The 19,205-nt window shown below is 45.8% G+C and overlaps 1 protein-coding gene across 1 annotated transcript in view; it reads right to left on the reverse strand.

Moving 5' to 3' along the window:
- Positions 1–8,611: 8,611 nt before the first annotated feature.
- Positions 8,612–19,205, reverse strand: part of CACNA1E (calcium voltage-gated channel subunit alpha1 E) — a 536,064-nt gene continuing 525,470 nt past the window's right edge. The window contains exon 49 of the mRNA XM_082405753.1: positions 8,612–17,816. Coding sequence (XP_082261879.1) covers positions 17,274–17,816 — 543 coding nt within the window. The 3' untranslated portion in view covers positions 8,612–17,273. The remainder of the gene's footprint in view (positions 17,817–19,205) is intronic.

The raw sequence follows: 19,205 nt of genomic DNA on the forward strand, positions 1-19,205 counted from the left end.
ATAGAGTGAAGGTCTTGTAAATGATTATCAGTAATTAGGAAATAAATTGATTAGGATAATATTTAAAATTTGATTATATTTTTGGGATGATGAAAATGTTCTCAAATTAATTGTGGTGATAGTTGCACAACTCTGAATATAATAAAAAATACTGAATCGTAACTGTAAGTGGATGCACTGTGTGACCTGTGAATTGTATCTAAAGCTGTTAATTAAGACAAATCCATGTGACTTCAGTTTATTGTCACCACAGCTAAAGCAATCCCCAGTCCTTACCTGGCAGGTGGGAGGCATAGGTGATCTCTCCCTCCATTCCCGGGGTGGGTCCCTTTTCACAAACTCTTTTCAATCTTGGAAACATTCAAATCTCCAAGTGAGATGTGTCATCTCCCTTCACATCTCTCCCCCAGTTCTAATGATGGTGCTGATGTGAGGGAAGGGGGCGGAGCCCAGGAACTGGGTTCAGATCTGCATGACACACTTTAACAAGACAGCAGTGTTCTAGATCATACCCCAAGGAGAAGGAGGAATTTAGAAAGAGGACACCTGGATAAATTAGGGATGTTTATCCTGGGTGTCTTGATAACAGTCTTCAAATATCTGATGACCTGTCTTCTGGAAGAAGAATTAGACTTAGGTAGCTCCAGAGGACGGGTCTATGAGTAATAGATGAAAGTTACACAGAGAGGGGAAAAAACGCCATGAAACAGGGCCCATCTCAAATTGCCACCTATTTAGTCAGATCCACCTTAAAATACTACATTCAAAAGCTTACCCTTTGATATTTAAAGACTGGCTCTACATGGTATGGGCAAACCAGAGAGGAATCACACTGACAGGAAATGCCCTGGGTCCAGTTCCACAAAGGACAAATTTTGGAGCCTGAATTAAAGATTTTGTGTCTGTCTAATCCCAGATACCTTTATAATTAATATCCCTTATCCTGGCTGTATCAGTGTGAGGTATCAAACCTTCTATATAAGACTAGACTGGCTCAAAGCAGCTGATGCTTCTAAGAAACTCCTCAAGAAGGAAAACAAAACATTATAGCTTCTTTTCCTTTGAAGCTGACATCAGCTACTGACAGAAAAGAAATTCCAAGCCTTATAAATATGGTTACATCCAGTGAGTCTCAGTTTTCCTTTTTGTTAAATATTTTCTCAGATAGATGATATTTTCTGGAGGGAAGATATAAAGAGACTTTTGCAAGAAGAAAGGACCATGTAGCCCCATGGCTACCCCAAATGCTATAAATGGAAATAACTTTGGACTCAGAAGGGAATGTGTATTTGAGTTTTTATTTTAGATCAGGCTGTAGTTGGCCTATTGTGTAGCCTTACACAGGATAGATTTCTTTTTTTTTTTTTTTTCTAATTTTTATTTTATATTGGAGCATAGTTGATTAACAATGCTCTATTCGTTTTAGGTGAACAGCAAAGTGATTCAGTTCAGGATAGATTTCTTATCTAATATGAGGTGCTGGAATTAAATCCCTATTTCTCAAACATGGCTTCTTGGACCACTTTAATCTGAATCATCCAGGATGTTTATAAAATGTGAAAATATGGAGCCCCACCAAGATCTACTCTATCAGTATTTCTGGAGGTAGAACCCAAGAATCTGCATTTTTAATAAACAGCCTAGGGGATTCTGATATACACTACAGTTGGAGAACTATTGGGTCAGATAGTCATTAATATCCCTTTCATCTCGAACATTTTCTCCTCCAATACTTTTTCATCCACTGCGGAGAACCTGGAATATCTTTCAAGTAAAGATTTGGTCCTGCGTCTTACCCTTTATGGAGGGACCTAGGCTGACCAATGGTTGGTTTACCCGGGAGTGAGGGGATTCCCAGGATGCAAGCCTTTCAGGCAAACTGAAACAAGTCTGTCATCCCATGAGGACCCAGCTGAAGTGATTATTTCTTCCACTAGAGAGACCTGCCAGTTCACCAGGATGCCGGAAACTTCTCTGTGTCAGTCACAAATACACATCTAGTTGAGATTATAATTCCCGGCGCTCTGATAGCAAAGGGTCAGGAAACCGATGTGCCCCTTGGCATGAGGGTCAGCTCAGAAACTGTTGCTCTCTCTGTAGTCCATTTGCACGGCTCGCAGTGGGGATGGTGGGTGGGTGGGCTTCAGTCTCGTGGGGAGTTGGCAGGGCAGCTTCCATCAGCCACTCCCATCCATCTGTACAGCTTGTAGCGTGAGCTAACGTGAGTCATCTCTGCTGCATCAGTGCAAACCACCCATGGGGAGTCCGACCTCTGCCTATTTCTAGAGAGGCATTTAACGAAGACTGACCTAATTCAAGCAAAAATAGGTCTCAATTAGCGTGTGACTAACCCACTGATTTTTTTCTAATTACAAAAGAAAATTTCTGCCACGCTTGGTGACTCGATGGTGATGCTTGGTAATGGTGAAGTTGCACTCTGCTTGTGTTAATGCTTCTCCTTCTTCTTCTTTCTTTTCCTCCCTCTCCTATCCTAGCTTTCTCTCTCTCTCTCAAGGAAGGTTAGCTGCTGGTGATCAATCATGGTGCCTGAAAACTCTCTCTTAGTCCCTCTATCTGGCAGAGCAGCTCCCATTTTTCATTAAATGAATATGGAAATTAGAAATGAAGAATAAGCAAATTGGGACTTGTCTCTGAGACAAGAGTGGGGGCATTATTTAAAAATAGATATATAATGACGTATAAAGACTGATGTAACCACAACGTTTCTTATGTGAGGGATGAGGGGTTGCCTTCTTAGATGAGAAGGCACTGTGATGCTTGGAGTGATACACTTTGAAGATGGAGCAAGGGTTCACAAGCCAAAGGATACAGGTGGCCACTAAAAGCTGAAAAAGGCAAGGCAAGGAATTCTCCCTCAGAGGCTGCAGAAAGAACCAGCCCTGCTAACACCTTGACTTTAGTCCAGTGAAACTGACTTCTGACCTCCAGAACAATAAGAGAATAAATCTGTATGGTTTCAAGCCACTAGTTTGTATAATTTGTTGCAATAGCAAAAGGAAACTAATACACCATTTAAACTGACTTGCTGGCTCACTTATTGGAAACTACAGATTCGTCTGTCAGTGTGCCACATCAGCCAATCATCAAATCCTGCCTAATCCTCCCCTAAATGGACTTCTCAATTCTGTCCACTTCTTTCCATCTCTGCTGTCATTATCCTCGCACAGGATAATGGATTTCCCCTACAGTGGATTTCTCCTCTTTGAACCCCATTCACCTCGTTTCAGCCGAAGTGTTTTTGTTTTGTTTTGTTCTTACAAATCAGACCATGTCATTTCTCTGCTTCTAACCACCTCAGCGTCTGCTCACTGACTTCAGGATAAAGTCTTGGGGATAAACAGAGTCACAGGTCAGAGGGTTCGTCATGGAGGTTCCCAGAGTCTCCTGGGAAACGGCCCCTCTGGGGTTCTACAGCACAAAACTGAGGGATTTATGTGGGCTGGACTGTGTTAGGCTGTGGAGGGGGTGGAGTTGTGGGTGATAGATGGGAGCTGTCCTCCAGCCTGGCAGTTCTGCCCTGTACAAGCCTTGTCATCACGGTGTGATTTCAAGACTGATGAGGTGCACCAGTGGAGGCATCCCCTGGCACCTCTCCAGATTAACCTACAGGGAGAACAGCTTCAGTGTCACACCTGGGAGTGGCACCTGGAGGAGATGTTTAAGCCTCCAAAGGGTCTGATGTAACCCCACTCATTCACATTATCATCTTCGGCAGTGTACTCCCAGTGCCAAATTTGGTGGTCACAAGATTGTATCTCTGACTGTCTTGGAGAACATTGTTATTTCTCTTCAGTGTATACTGACTGTCGTGACTTTCTTCTTTATCCTTTCGGTAAGCGAACCCGCTCTGGCTCACCCGTGCCATGTCTGTGTCTAGTCTTCTCATAATTTAATACTTGCCATTGCCATTGACTAACACGGTGGTTGCATGAAGGCTAAGCTCTGAACACGGTCTATGTGCTCTCCCCTTAATGCTCCAACCTTATCCCTTCACACACCCTCTCAAAGCTCTGCCCTTGAACCACAGCAAGCTATTAATATGTTCTCCCACACCTCTACCTGGCACCCTTTTCCCCATCCTTGTGGCCCAGCTAAACTCTGCTGTCCTTCAGCCCTCAACTCAAATACTGGCTCTCCCAGGAAGCTGTTTCTGACTCCCAAGCCCCTCTTAGGGGCTTCCATAGTTCCCTGAAAGTTCCCCCCGCATAAGAATCACACAGTGGGGCAGTGGTTTATTTGTTTTCTGTAACTCCATTAGGCGGTGGACAATTCAAAGCCACTACTTCACCTGTCTTCTTCACCATCAAAATTCTAGTTCTTGGCACCATAGTGTGTGATTAATAAATACATCTGATGAATGGGTGAATGGATTCATAATAATAGTAATCATGTTTTATGGAATGCCTGCTATGTGATAGGCACCATGCCAGGTGCTCTGTGTGTGTGTGTGTGTATAGCTGACCCTTGAACAACACAGGTTTGAACTGCTTGGATCCACTTATCTGCAGATTTTTTCAATAAATATAGTACCTGTATTTTCATTTTACAGATCTTTAAATTAAGTAAGTATAGGGAAAAGTTTGTGTTCAATTAGAAATCACAATATGTGGAATCAAAAGAACTAAGGTTTGAATCCTGATTCTATCCAAACTGTTTCAGCTTCTTGCCCTTGTTTGAGTCACTTATCAGTTCCTCTATTTTTGAGGCAGAGATAGCGGTATGCAGATTTTCAATGGCTCGGGGTCGGCGCCCCTAAACCCTGCATTGCTCAAAGGTCAACTGTAATCTCTAATCCTAAATACAACTATGCAAGGTTGGTCTTGTTATCCTAATTCTGTAGTTGAGAAAACCAAGGATTAGAGGCTAAGTTACATGGCTGGGGTCACTATTCGATGCATAACTGGAATTTGGGGCCAAATCTATCTATTGCTTTATGTCAGTATATTTACTGAGCTGTATTTATAATGAAACACCCTTTTCCCCTCTCAAACCCCTCCCAGCCATTCACACTGTAATCCCATCCAAGTCAAGCCATCAGATCTGGAAGCCGAGGAAAGCAGTGTTTCCCACATACCTGGGAACTGGGCCTGGATTCCATCCTTTATTTCCAGGCCCAAACAGTTTGATGTCACAGCTCTTCCTTTGAATTCCTTTGATGCAAGTAGCTCTGTTTTGGGCTTGGTCTTTCCCTAATACCTCCTGGGACTGTTGTGGGGGAATTATAAACAGCCTTTGGGGTAGGGCTGGGGGATGTGAAGACTCAGGTTTTTTCGTGTTTTTTTTCAAGGGAGAGGGTCCATAGCTTCCATTAGATTCCCAAAGGAGTCTTCTGGCTGTGTGAGCAAAAGGGCCTCCTGGGTATTTCCCTGCTGTTTTCTTCCCCTCTTCTGTTTTGGAAGTTGTGCTAGGGTGGGTGGAGCCTACTATGGCTGTCCAGATTCACAGGAGACCTCCTTGATCTCTGGAAAACCCACGTTAGAGTTTTTCTAAATCTCATATCCCTCACGTATGAATGAGCTTGGGCCAGAATTGACACCTAGGCTCCTTCCTGCTCTAATATTCTGGTTCTATGATTCCTGTGTGTTACAGAATCATTTAAATATCAGCACATGGAGGCTACAGGTATTTTATGCACACATGTGGTCTTGCATGCAGAAGCAGAGGCCAGAGATTTGGAAGCAATACACCCTGATGCATGGGGGTCCCCTTCCTGGATGGACTCGTAGCTGTTGAGTCACGTTGCTCTGCCCTTTTGGTACTCTATTCCCTACAAAGCACTGCAATTTATTTATGTCCAGAGCTGATGCCTTATGAACTAATAGTTTTTTGTTTTGTTTTGTTTTTTTAAATTAATTTATTTATTTATGGCTGTGTTGGGTCTTCGTTTCTGTGCAAGGGCTTTCTTCTAGTTGTGGCAAGCGGGGGCCACTCTTCATCGCGGTGCGCGGGCCTCTCACTATCTCGGCCTCTCTTGTTATGGAGCACAGGCTCCAGACGCGCAGGCTCAGTAATTGTGACTCACGGGCCCAGTTGCTCCGCGGCATGTGGGATCTTCCCAGACCAGGGCTCGAACCCGTGTCCCCTGCATTGGCAGGCAGACTCTCAACCACTGCGCCACCAAGGAAGCCCGAACTAATAGTTTTTATTGACCACCTAGCAATGGTTTTTTTAAAGGATTTTTCTGATTTTTTTTCTTTCTTTTAATGGAGTAACAATCAGGCCATTGATGCTGAAGCTATGATTCTTTTACATGTGCCGTTAATTTGTGAGTTGCTTCATATTTCAAATTGCCTTGAATATTGCTATGTTTATATGTGCGCAGTATTTTTAATATTGCCATTAACTTTATTCCTACTTTTACAATTACTATATCCCACTAATGTTTCTCCCATTTTGTTATTAACTGAATATGGAAATTAGAAGTGAAGAATAAGCAAATTAGGGCTTGTTTCTGAGACAAGAATGGAGGCATTATTTAAAAATAGATATACAATAATGTTTTGCTTGCTTTTTAAAGCTTAATTTATTCCCTTCGCGTTAGAAACCTGTCTACAGATCAGATTGTCCTCTGTGTTTCACTGACAGAAGAGGGACACCCACCCGGCATACTCTTCTGGTTAGAACATGTCTCTGAGGGTTCAGTTGCTCGGGTTTAGGGGGGTTGGGGAATGTACTTTTATGTGATGAAGATGACAAGGATGGTGTCCCTATGGGGCCGGCACTGGCTATTCTCTTTATATGCAATAACTTGTCAGTGCCATATAACCACCCTATGAGGTAGTTACTACTATTGTTCCATTTTATTTTATTCTATTTTAATTTTTTTTTGATAACTTTTTTTTTTCTGGCCGCGCCGTGCAGCATGTGGGATCTTAGTTCCCCGACCAGGGATTGAACACTCGCCCCTTGCATTGGAAGCGCAGAGTTTCAACCACTGCACCGCCAGGGAAGTCCTATTGTTCCATTTTAAAGACGAAGAAAGTGAGTGTTAGGTTAAATGGCTTGCTCAAGGGCACACAGTTAATGAATGGTGGTGCACAGATTTGAACTCAGTTGGGTCTGACTCCAGCACTTGCTTTTATAACGTCTCTTTTCCTCTTTCTCTGTGTTGCCTCTTATGCTTGAGGTATTCTAGAGTCATATACACCTGTGACTAGTCCCAGTATTTTGTGTTTAAGGAACTGACATCTTGGTCTTTGGGAATTTTCCTAGCTTATTAGTAAAGGAACTTGGTATACAAGTAAAAACAAGTTTTTAATATTGTAGAAAATTTAAAGGACGTGTTAGGGTAACCAACAAATGCTCGGAAGCATAATACAGAAACACCAGAAATAAGTGCAGAATAGTGTCTATTTTTCTTTGCATATGTTTCCCAGTGCCATTACCCTGTGAAATACTATGGACCTATGGTCTAGATTAGAAGGAAACCAAAAAACAAAAAAAACAAAAAACCCTCATCAATCCATGTAAAAATTCCTTACAGACTAACATTTGCCTAAACAAACCAACTAGTAATCCCATAAAAGAATGAAGGTAAGGAAGGCTGTTGCTGACATTCCATCTTCCCAGCTCCAATGGTGATGGAAGCCATGGCAAAGAAATTGTGACTGGAAAATACACAAAATCTGAGAGTTGGACAAGATCTCAGAAGTTTCCAATCTAGCCTCCAAGGACCTAGACCATTTTCTTATAATCAAAACCATCCAAAAATGTGGTACAGTAATTCTTACTTAACAAAATTATATGTCTTAGGGCTTGAGAGGTTATCTTTGATGGAACTGCAGAAGTGGGGGACTTATCCTAGAATTCTTGGTTTTATTTAATTGATAAAATAATTATTCAGATTAAAATAATAAACCCAACACTAGGATTAGGAGATGATGATGCTTCCCCAGGGAGAATGAGACAAAAAGTTGTCCTCCAAATGGAGACTCAAAGGGACCACTGGACCCGGGGACTGATTTCTTTCTTTTTATTAAAGAATCCATGATGGTTAAATACGGAATGATATGGGCAGAAGGAAAGAATGGACAGTATTTCCCGAAAGTCTTGGGGAGCCTGCTCCGTCCTGAACTTGGCAGCTAAGCTGGTGTCCCATAATCTTCTCCCTCTTTTGGGAGGGAGGCTGGTTATAGTTCTTCTAGTCAAGAAGCCGTGTGTCCCATAAAGAGATTCTCTGCCTATTCTTAAACTCCTCCCCCGGACACAGTATTTTTCTGATTAGAAAAATTTGCCCAACTTTTTCCAACTAGTTTATCTGGTTATTTATTTATTGGTTATTTCCTCTAAGATGAAGAACATTTATTAATAAAAGAAAATCTTCTAGGACCAGGATGTCCTTGGAACTTTGGGAAACTCTGGAATTCCTCATAAGTAGCTGGGCTGAGCAGATGTTGACATCCAGAAGCTGCTGCCCATCCCCCTTGAGAGTCCTGGCAAGGCTTCACTTCCATGATCTCCCTTTTGAGTGGGAGCAAAGAAACACATCGAGTGAGAGAGGGAATCAGGCCGATGAATTCTTTACAACAAGGTTTTATTTATTTATTTGCTTTGACCCTCCCACCCACCCACCCCAAAAAAAAGAAACATCAAAGTTGTTCATCTTTCTTTTATTTTTAATGGTTTTCCTTTTGGATCCAAACGAGCATTTATATTACAGGGTATCCACCTGGTTAACATGCAGTGCTGAACTCTGGCTTTGGGAGAGATGCACCAATACCGTGGGCAGGCCAGCACTGGCTGCCATTCCAACACGGTCACTGAAGGGGCATCAGGCTGGCACACCGCAGTGGTTGCTGCCTGTAAGGAAGTGTCTCAAGTGCCTTGACTCACACGTGTTTTGTAATGCAGGTGGCAGCATTTTAACAGCCTAAAGCAGATCACCCAATTTCCCTCTTGGTCCCATCTGATGTGCTCATTGTCTAAGAGCAAACCAAGCAGGGGGAATGGCCTGACCTTGGGTCCCAAAGGACAGAGGGCATGGCCCGGGCACCCTGTTGTCCACTTCCTTGCAGTGTTATCTTTTGAGGCTAGTGCACCATGTGGAGTTTGAAATCTATTCCTGATAAAGCTTATCTCCCGTCCCACTCACTGCCCCTCCTCCCTCTCCCCTCCTATGGTGCTTGTGCCACTAGGAAGACCAATGAAATCTCTCCACTACTGGCACTACTATATTGAAGAGATGTTAAAGTCATCGAGATTGTCTTCAGGCTGCTTGAAAGCAAGAACCTCCTTTCTCTCCATCTCCCGAGTCTGGAAAATTTTTTTCTGGCCTCTATTAATCTTCTGAGGCCTTCAAATCCACTACCTAGAGTGGAAAGAACCCCTCTGCCCCCGATATCATGCTAACAAGTTGACCCGTGATCTGGCATAAATGAGGATCCCAGGTCACACACCTCTAAGCCTTCCTCTACCTGGGACCAGCTGGTATTTCTCACCTTAACCTTGTCTTTGTTCTAGAGCTTGTTTTCCCTACCTCTACCCCATTCGTCCCAGCTATGAAATGTCTTGCACACTTAGTGCTTTAGATTTTTCTCCTCTGTTTGTTTTTCTGGGTGAGTTCCAAATCTTGGACTCAGTTTGAGTGGAGATGGACAGCTCTCTAATGTCACCAAGAAGGAGGTTCCTCTGCAATCACAGCACTTAGGGTGGCTTTGTATAAATTTTGGTTGGTCACAAAACCCCAGGGTAGAAAAACACTGATTGAAGTTTGGCCTGCAGGCTAAGTATATAGCTCCATGGGTAGCCATTAAAATATAATACCTATGTTTTTACTAAATCTGTTGGGATCTGCTTAATGCTACATAGCCCCAATATCAAATGTAACTAAGACCAGAACTACAGTATACTTTAACTGGCAGTTAGATTACCTTTTTTAGCCCTCATTTCCTATTACTTTTATTTTTTTAAATTGATTAATGGCACTTTGAAGTTTTGCAGTGTGTTTTTCCTGCTCATCTCTTATCAAGATTTCTAATAGATTTTCAGTGGTGGTTCTTCTGTGCTACAGGCCATCACTAGAAGAAATTAGAGTACTGGAAGGAAAATTGAGTCACCAAATAAGGTCAAATTTGAATCTGGCAGTTTTGATTGATTTAGTCTCCTTGCAGTTTGGGGGTCCCCCTCTGAGTGAACCAAGAAGGAAGTGGTACTGCCTGGTACACATTCTCGGATCTGGTCCAGAACATAGAGAATAATCCATCCTTATCTCTGACAAACTGGCAGAAGAGAGAGAGAGAGAAAGACCCACCCAGATTTCCAATGCTGAGTAGGAGAAGGGGTCTCAGTGAGGATCCTACGTGTTAGCTTGTGAGCATTTGATCTAAGACTGGCTCAGTGGCCACAAAGGAGACACTGGACTGGGAAGCTCTGAGCATGAACACTCAACTGCCTTCCTGGATTAAAAAAAGAAAGTCTGGATTTTTGTTGTTGTTGTTATTGTTAGCAAGCTGAGAGGAAGAGGAAGGGAAAAGGGGAAAACTAGAGGGTGAAATTAAAGTAAATTCTGGATTCAGGATCCATTAAACATGAAGTTTCTTCCAAAAAAAAAAAAAAATTAAATGCTTAGAGCAATGCCAAGAATGTCATCGGTCCTAAATGGGATATAGGGAGTGAAGATTTTTCTAAACTGATTTGTGGAGACTAAGTGCTTTATTTAAATGATGGGTTAGTAACTTACTTGCAAACACTTGACACACCCATGAACTAGCCAAGCATTAGTATTTTAATTTTCCTAATAAGGGAAAGAAAGTAGAATGAGGCGATACCCTGCTGAAGGCACAAGTTAGTACAGAAGGCTGGGATAGATTTTATTGTTTTTGACTTTCCATAGTTTTCATTTACCAAATTACTACGCCCTTTTTAAAATTTTTTATCTTTTCATCAAGACATAAATTTTGTATTTATTGGTTAAAGATGTCCTAGAAAAATTCTGTATCCATTCTATTATTTCCTTGGCTTTCCCTATGTTTTCAGAGTTTTTCAGTCTTCTAGATAATATGTTAAGTCCCTAAAAGGAGAAGAGACAGAGAAATGAGAGACAGAAGCTGACCTAGAAGGAGAAAGAAGACAAAAAGGAAACCAGAGAGAGAAAATAGAGCTGGTACTGTGTAACCTCAGATTTTGGACTTAAATATCACATCATTAGATTGGACAGAAATTAATTCCTAAAGGGAAGCTAATTCAGAAACAATGCAGAGCACACATTTACCCTTCTTTGATGTTCTAGAGCAGGTCTCTTACCAAAAACTGCAACTAACCAAACAAACAAAAAAAAATCCAACTAAAAATAAACATAAATCCCATTATCTCTTTTTACCTGATCTACTCAACTCTTTCAAACCCCCAGAAATAAGAATTCAGGGACTTCCCTGGCGGTCCAGTGGTTAAGACTTTGCCTTCTAATGCAGGGGGTGTGGGTTCGATCCCTGGTCGGGGAGCTAAGATCCCACCTGCCTCAGGGCCAACAAACCAAAACATAAAACAGAATCAATATTTGTAAAAAATTCAATAAAGACTTTAAAAATGGTCCACATCAAAAAAAAAAAATCAATCTCAATAATATATTTACATCACAGCATGACTTATTATAAAATCTCTTCTTGCATTTAGAAGGTCAAGATACCAGCCCCCCTATTTTTAGCATGGGGGGAGGAAGTAGGAAGAAGCAAGACTATAAAAATAGAAGCGCAGTTTGGGGACACCCCAGCCTCACCAGCAATGTGATAGGACTCTCCTCTGAGAACCATTCCTGCTTCTTAACTAACTGGCTTGAATTTTAAGAGCAGCTTTTCAGGCCCTTGGGTAGGTTGGAACAATCTATGAATCAGTTATCTTTGGCTTGGAGTGATCTCTCTGGGATGCATAAGTCTCAGAGGCTCAAAGCAGAAGGGACTCAAGAAAAAGACAGCCATCAGAAACCAGATGGTTCCTTCCGTTCCTAGTCTTTTCTGCCCCCAAGTGGTACATCTATATCTCTGACGGGGTGAGTTGTAGCACATGGCAGCTGACAATCGCCCCAGCAGGCTGGAGCTGAGCCTGCCACTAGAGCCAGCAGAGAAGCCACTGGCTGCTGCTCTGTTGGGTTAGACCTGCCTATGATGACTGGGTGGTTCAGAGAGGAAAAAACAAAAATCAAAAAGACAACACTCAGGGCTTCCCTGGTGGCGCAGTGGTTGAGAGTCTGCCTGCTAATGCAGGGGACACGGGTTCGAGCCCTGGTCTGGGAGGATCCCGCATGCCGCGGAGCAACTAAGCCCGTGAGCCACAATTACTGAGCCTGCGCGTCTGGAACCTGTGCTCCGCAACAAGGGAGGCGGAGATAGTAAGAGGCCCGCGCACCGCGATGAAGAGTGGCCCCCGCTTGCCACAACTAGAGAAAGCCCTCGCACAGAAACGAAGACCCAACACAGCCATAAATTAAAAAAAAAAAAGACAACACTGCTGACAGAGGCAGTGTTTATCAACGTGGGATCTCCTCTGATCGCCTCATGAAAATGTTAGGTCGCAACTCCTGAGTTAATCTCGTTTGGCTTTTGTTAAAATAAGAGTCTCAGTGTGGATATATAGTTATCTAAACCGGGACCTGATTCCTTATGGGTCTCTTGTCTGTAGTTAAACCATCATGCCCTGACTGGCCACTTGCAGGGGTCCCCTGTCCTCATTTCCTACAGCATAAAGTCCTCTCCTGAAACTCCAGGGAAGTACTCAATGCTCTGGAATCCACGGGGGGAAGGACAGACAGGATGGGTGAGAAGCAAGTGAGGAAGAATCTACCCTAAGGCATGGAAACGCCTCTCTTCACCCTGATTCTCTGCATACACTGGCACTGGGCCTTTAAGATCTCAAACGTAAGAGACATGAAACTGATAAAAATAGCAGTGAAAGTTCCTTAACCTTCTCATAAAATCTCAGCAAAGTAGGTGACTTTCTGCTCCCCTCCTGTTATACATGTACCCCTTTTTCAACACAACCTCATAAGATGTATTATAGCTGAGCTTAGAAATTAAAGAATCTCTCAACTTATCCCTGGCTTGACCCACTAAAGAAATATTCTGTCCAAAAACGAGACATCTAGAGCAGGCTTTAGAAATAAGGATGTAATGAAAAATTGAGAACTTTCTTAAAGCATCAAAGTTATTCAATTTTGTTCCATTACTCCAGGAGAGACCTGATTTCCCTACGATGGGCTTTCATCGAGTATGTGGACGTTTCATACACACCAGCAAGAGTTCTGCACATTACACTATCTCAGATCATCTTGTACCACCAGGTGAGTCCCCGACTGTATTTCATGAGGCTCAAGCATGCCCTAACGGCAGACAGCCCAGCAGAGGCAGGCAGATCGGCAGATAAGCTTGGATTGGGTGGACTTAACCATCTCAGGAGTTGGGTCATTACTAACATGTGGCAAAACAAGGGCTGGGATGGGAGGACAGAGGGCGCCCAGGCTCATCACAAAGCCTATGTGAAGGAGGATGTGTGGGGAGGATGCGTGCCGGCCGAGTGGTGGAACATGGGGTCTTCTCTTTGTGGTGCCAGAGTCAAGGGAAGGCAAAACCAGAAGATCTGGAGTTCAGCTTCAGAGAACTGCTATCAGTGATTTCGGTACCTCATAGAAACACTGAATGGGGAGAAGTGAAACCCAGATTAGAAATAGATTCCTCAGCTAGAAAAGCACACAGCCCCACATTGGGCAGCTGTGTTCATGGCTCATGTTGAGCCTGGGGGACCCTCAAGGGTACCGTCCCTTCACGGTGTAGGTAAGTCTATCCTGACCCTGGCTCACAGGGCACCTTGGCCTAGAGCCTAGAGCTCTACCCCCTTGTCTGAAGGCCTGCTGGCACTCTGCCCCCTTGGTGACTGAGACAGGCAGAGGGACACACATATGCGTACACGGAAAGAGAGGTGAATTCCCCACCAGAAGTCTGTCTGGAACCTTAAGTGGAAAGAGGAGTATCTAAACACAAACCTAGTTAGAACATCTCTCTGCCTTGGTTTATTTTCTTTTCCTCTCCTTCCTTCTTTTTCCCGTCCTCTCCCCACTACCTCCCTCTTTCTTATTTTGAGGGGATCCTGAAGTCTCAGGCAAGGGAAACTGGACAAACAGCTAAAGATTCTTCTGAGGGAACCTACAGTGCTGAGTTTGATCACGCTGTGTATCTCAAACACTGGTGGTGGTTCTGTTTTGCTTGGAATTTCTCAAGATGCTGCCATACTTTTTAATCCAAAGAGAAGCGCAGGTTTTGAGATTTAAAGGGGGGGGGGCTCTTTTCAAGGGAAAGAGGCAGAATCTGACACCTAGGAATGGATCTCCAGGTTGGTTATTGGGGGGAGGTTAGAGTTCATATTTATTCAGAGGTGGAAGGAAACCATTGTACGATTATGCTGATGCGTTCCGTGACTTCATAGAAAATTTTCTTTTATTTTCTGGTCTTAATAGAAGGGTAAACGCGGGCTAAGGGATTAGAAACCTGATTTCTTGGTCAGGGGGAGTTGAATTAAAGAGATGAGTTCATAAGTTCATGGGTACTAAAAAAGCCCAAGGAGTTGGTCAGGGGCCTGCATCTATGGTGCAGTATGCCACTTTATTCAGGACTCAAGTGCTTGTGTGGATGGGAGTTTAAGGAGTTCAGGTGTCCAGGAAGGTTTCCTGGCACAGCAAATTGAGTGTCTGTAATGTTGTTTGCAGGCAAATCCCACTTCTGGTAATTGCTCTGCCAGCCTCAGTGTCTCCTGTTGCAATGGTGTAAGACATCACTTCAACACCCATTCTCAAAACACAATGCAATAGACTCGCTGGTGCAGAATGGCTGTCCTGTGTCAGCCTTTCCCTCAGGAAAGCTGCATTTCCGAGGTGGAAGAAAGCAATTTTGTGCGAAGCAGCCCATAGCAGCACTTTGGCAGGAAATGACACCGAGCAGGGGAAACCTTTAAGACAGTACAAGGCCCCGCGTCTGAGTCTCAGGTAACGATCCCGCCTGTTAGGATCAGGGTGTTACAGAGTCACACTCCCAGGTACCCCTGAGCACACACGTGTGCTGAGTGGGAGAGGAAAGGGAAAAGAGACGACGAGGGTTTCAGAGTGGGAGGCCTACGTCTCTGCCTCACTGGTCTCCTGCCCCAGGACTGCTTTGGTTTGGGGGCTGACTCTGGGCCGTGAAGCTCCATCCATGTCTAGGACAGAAGGCAGGGCCATCACAAATGATTTTGCAGCCACAGGGTTGAATCTGGCTTTTCAGAGCTGATACGACGATGCCTTATTTCTATTTCAACAACAACAACAAAACAAAATAACCCAAGTTCATAAGAAAAATAACAGCCACTGACTGCTCCTACCCAAGACGTGAAGTCGTCTGCCTGGGCTGGAGGAGGATAAAGAGTTTATCCGCTGCGATCTCAGTTGGGGGCCTCTGAGTCGCCCCATGGAGGGTCCCGGGAGGCAGGCTCCTGGCTGGGAGAGGAGGGCCCTGCCTGGTACCCCCTCCAGGAAATCCTTCCACCTAACAGTGATGGTGCTGGAGGACTGGAGAAGGACATAAGGGGGTGGTGCGTTTCCACCGAATGGATAATCGATACAGTGAAGGAGCACTGATCAGCCAAGAGAGGGCTCTATTTTTTCTCAATGCTTATGAGTTTTGGGGGTTAGGAACAATGTCCTGAGGTTGTCTTCTGCTCAGCTCCTACTTCAGGGATGGGTAAAGCCCAGGGGAATATTCAGGACCACCGGGGCCCCAGGCCTGTCACCTTGTGTACTGAGGCCCCACTGGAGCCTGCTTTGCTAGAAGGAGCAGCCCGGGTCTAAGCTGAGGTATATTTACTCATCACCTTAAAGTATCCTGACAAACTGACCCTCAATCACAAACTAGCTGCAGAAGCTGCCCGTCCAAGGGTCCCTCCCTCACGGGAGCTCCTCAGTAAACTCAGAGGGACTCTCTCATTGAAGCTTCTCTGGTTGCAATCTGTTGGCCTTTCTCATCTCTACGGAAGAAGTCCCTACCAGGTGATGTGTAGCTCACCTTGGATGTGTGTGGGCTGCCCTCTTGGGGAGTGGCTGGGAAGGCTAGACCACTGGCACTTGGGCTCACTGGCCTTGGCATGGCACTGACCTTGCTGCCTGGCAAAGAGGTCTTCTGCTCCTGGCACAGAGTCTGGGCTGACATTCAGCCGGTATGTGCTGGGCCGGCTGCAGCACCGTTCTACACACTGAATTACCTCTATACTGGTTGGAAAACTGACTCTGCCTGAGCCCCTTAAGTGCCCCCCTGCCACACTCAGCCCACCCTCGGGGCTCCCCCGTGCCTGGCATCTCCCGGGCTAAGTAAGGCCTGTCATGGCATGGGGCGCCAGTGCTAAGGCCAGACTCCACTCTCATCAGCTGGTGCCCTGGTCACACGGGTTGTTAAATACTTTGAAAATATCACCCTTACCAGAGCCTTCGGCACTTCCCTGGACCTCAGGGGACCTCCCTGGCCTATCCTAAGTGAACACAGCACCTACTGAGTGGGCGACAGGCCTCACACGGGACTGTAGCGACCAGCACCAGCAGCTCTCCGCTCCTTTGCCCCCTCCGCTACGGTGAGGGCGGCCGGACTATGGCTTTGCTCACCCAGACCAGCTCTCGCTGCTGCCACCACAGCACCCCGACCCCTTCCCCTTTCTCCTCCCTCTCTGCCTCCTACCCTTGACATCCAATGCTCCTGAACTCAGCCTGTGCTTCCTCTGGGGACGCAAGCCACAGGATAACGCATGAGATGCCGTCGTGGTTGGCCTGGTGGCAGGGGTGCTGGCCGAGGAGGAAGGGCTGGTGAGGGAGGAGAGTGCTCTCCCAGGGTCTCCATGACTCCCCAGTTAAGAGCCAGAATGTCTTCCAGGCTTCTCAGGGCAACGGGCGTAGCCACAGGCTGGCCCGACATCCCCACGGCTATAGAAAAGTGGGAAGGGGCAAGGGGAAGCAAAGCCATCCTCGTGTCCCTTCTCCCCTGGGAATAACCCTCCATGTTCTTGTATATTCTTTCCCCAGCAAAGAGGCAGAACTATGGCAGTGCCCATCTTGCCAAGGGAAATACAGCGATTTGGTGGGTTTGACAGGTTTTCCTTCTGTCCTTCCCTTCCTCTTCTCTGATAATGCACGGTGTCCTTCTATCTTCTTCCTCCCTCTTCCTCCCCCCCCCCGGGCCGCACTGGCTTCCCAATTGGGGTCTTGGTTATCTCCGTGTTGAGAGAAGAGCATGCATCGGAGGGGGGAGCAGCCTCTAGCATTTGTCGTCTTCTTCCGTATCACTCAGAAGGTCGCTGACAGCTCCGCACATCACGCCTGGTCCAGGCCCCCCGCGCCTCCGCCGCCGATAGTGCCCATTGGGCATCTGCCAGCTGTGCCGCAGGGGCGGGGCTGAGCCGATGGTGTTGGACCGGCCGAGGCTGGTAGCCACAGCTGCTTCAAAGGTGAGCGTCTCCTCCTCGCCACAGTCCGAGGCGTGGGAGTCTTCGTGCAGGGCCAGGTAGGGCTCAGAGATGTAGCGCTGTGGGGAGGAGGGGTGGCCCTGATGTACGTACCGGGGGTTGGAAGACTCGGGCAGGCTGGCGTCATTGCCCTCCAGAGCTTGGGAAGTCAGTGGGGAGCCGCCCTCGCTCCCATCAGCAGGTGGGGAGATGCTCCCAGTGTGTCTGAGCAGGGAGCTGTAGGAAAGGAGGGGCCGAGGCTTTGGAGGGACGGGTGGGAGCTGCCGACGACTTCGTCTTGGGGTGCTGGTGTCAGAGACGGAGGGGATGGAGCTTTCACTGAGGGACCCTGTGCCCTGTGTGGCAGGAAAAACATGGCATGTTAGCCTGGGTTTGGCATCATTCTTACTTGGGACCTGGTTAAGGTCCCTAACCCCTCCTACAGAGAGCCAACAGAGTCCCCTCTGCTACCAGTCACATCCACTCAGGGACACAGAGATTACAGGAGACTGAGGAGCCAGTACCATTGAGACCAGGGTATGTCGACTTTCAATATGCTTATGCATCTCTGGGGTCTTGTTCAACTGCAGATGCAGCTCAGGAAGTCTGGGGTGGGGCCTGAGATCCTGCATTTCTAACAAGCTCACAGGTGCTGCCAGTCCATGGAACAGACACGTTGAGTAGCAAAGATCTGGAAGCTCACTCTCTCTAGCACGTGGCAAGTTGAAAGAAAGACTTGAAGCTTTTGGGAAAGACAACTACATGAAAGGTAAACGAATGCTCTAGAGTTGCTCTGTCTGGGGAACGTTCTTGGGAATTGGATCTAAGGCCATGGCAAATACCTTCCCTCATCTTCTCTTTTTGCATCTGGGTTTTCAGTGGCGTGCTAAGACTAACTTGGCTTCTACACCCCCCCACTCATCTGCTGGTTCAGGCCTGACTTGACCTGTTCACCTATTCCCAAGGGTCTCTGAGCCCAGGGGTTGGTAAATGGACCTCCAGCTCGGTGTTGAGGCTTAAGGTGTGCGTGTAACCTAGGAACCACATGCTCACGATCTCCTGGGAGATTCTGGGGTCCTTCCAAGTGAAGATTTCTGGGTTCTACTTTACAGTAGGTCTCACTACCGAAGCAGAAGGCTTGAGGTCCCAGGAATGTGCACTTATAACAAGCCCTAGGTGACTCTGTTCTGCACTAAAACTCGACACCACTGCTCTAGAAGTAAACTTCTCAACTGCATCTGAAAGTTGGCTGTGGAAGCCCTTCCTCTTCCCCACTGCTCACTGCTGATGGGTCTCACATCTGGACTCCGAGAGTATTGGAGCAAGGTAGGGCAGGGAGTGAGGGATGGTAGTCAGGAGGAAAACAGGGCCAGAGAATGTTTTCACACAGCTCTGGTAGTTATATCTTAGACCTAGGCTGATGTTTCAGCAACAGGCTGGAAGGAGAGATGCTCTTCCTCTTGGGATGGCTGGAAGCTAGAATTGATCTGACTTTTGAATCCTGTGTTGAGAGAGGAATCACCATTCCAACCAATACTAAGGGTCATGCGACTGGTCAAAACTTTTCTGGCTAAAAAACCATCCTTTCCTCTGAAATCTGCCTGAGATATTTATGAACTTATTTGTTGTGGTTTTGTGACTCTGGATTCTGAGAACCAAGATGGAATGACCCCTAGACACCATTGTCTTTCTTGGGGGACTCTTTGGTTTCCTGTGAATTCATACCATTTCTGAGTACACAAGTG

Source organism: Balaenoptera borealis, assembly GCF_965194805.1.
Source record: "Balaenoptera borealis genome assembly, chromosome: 1".
Taxonomy (NCBI): Eukaryota; Metazoa; Chordata; class Mammalia; order Artiodactyla; family Balaenopteridae; genus Balaenoptera; species Balaenoptera borealis.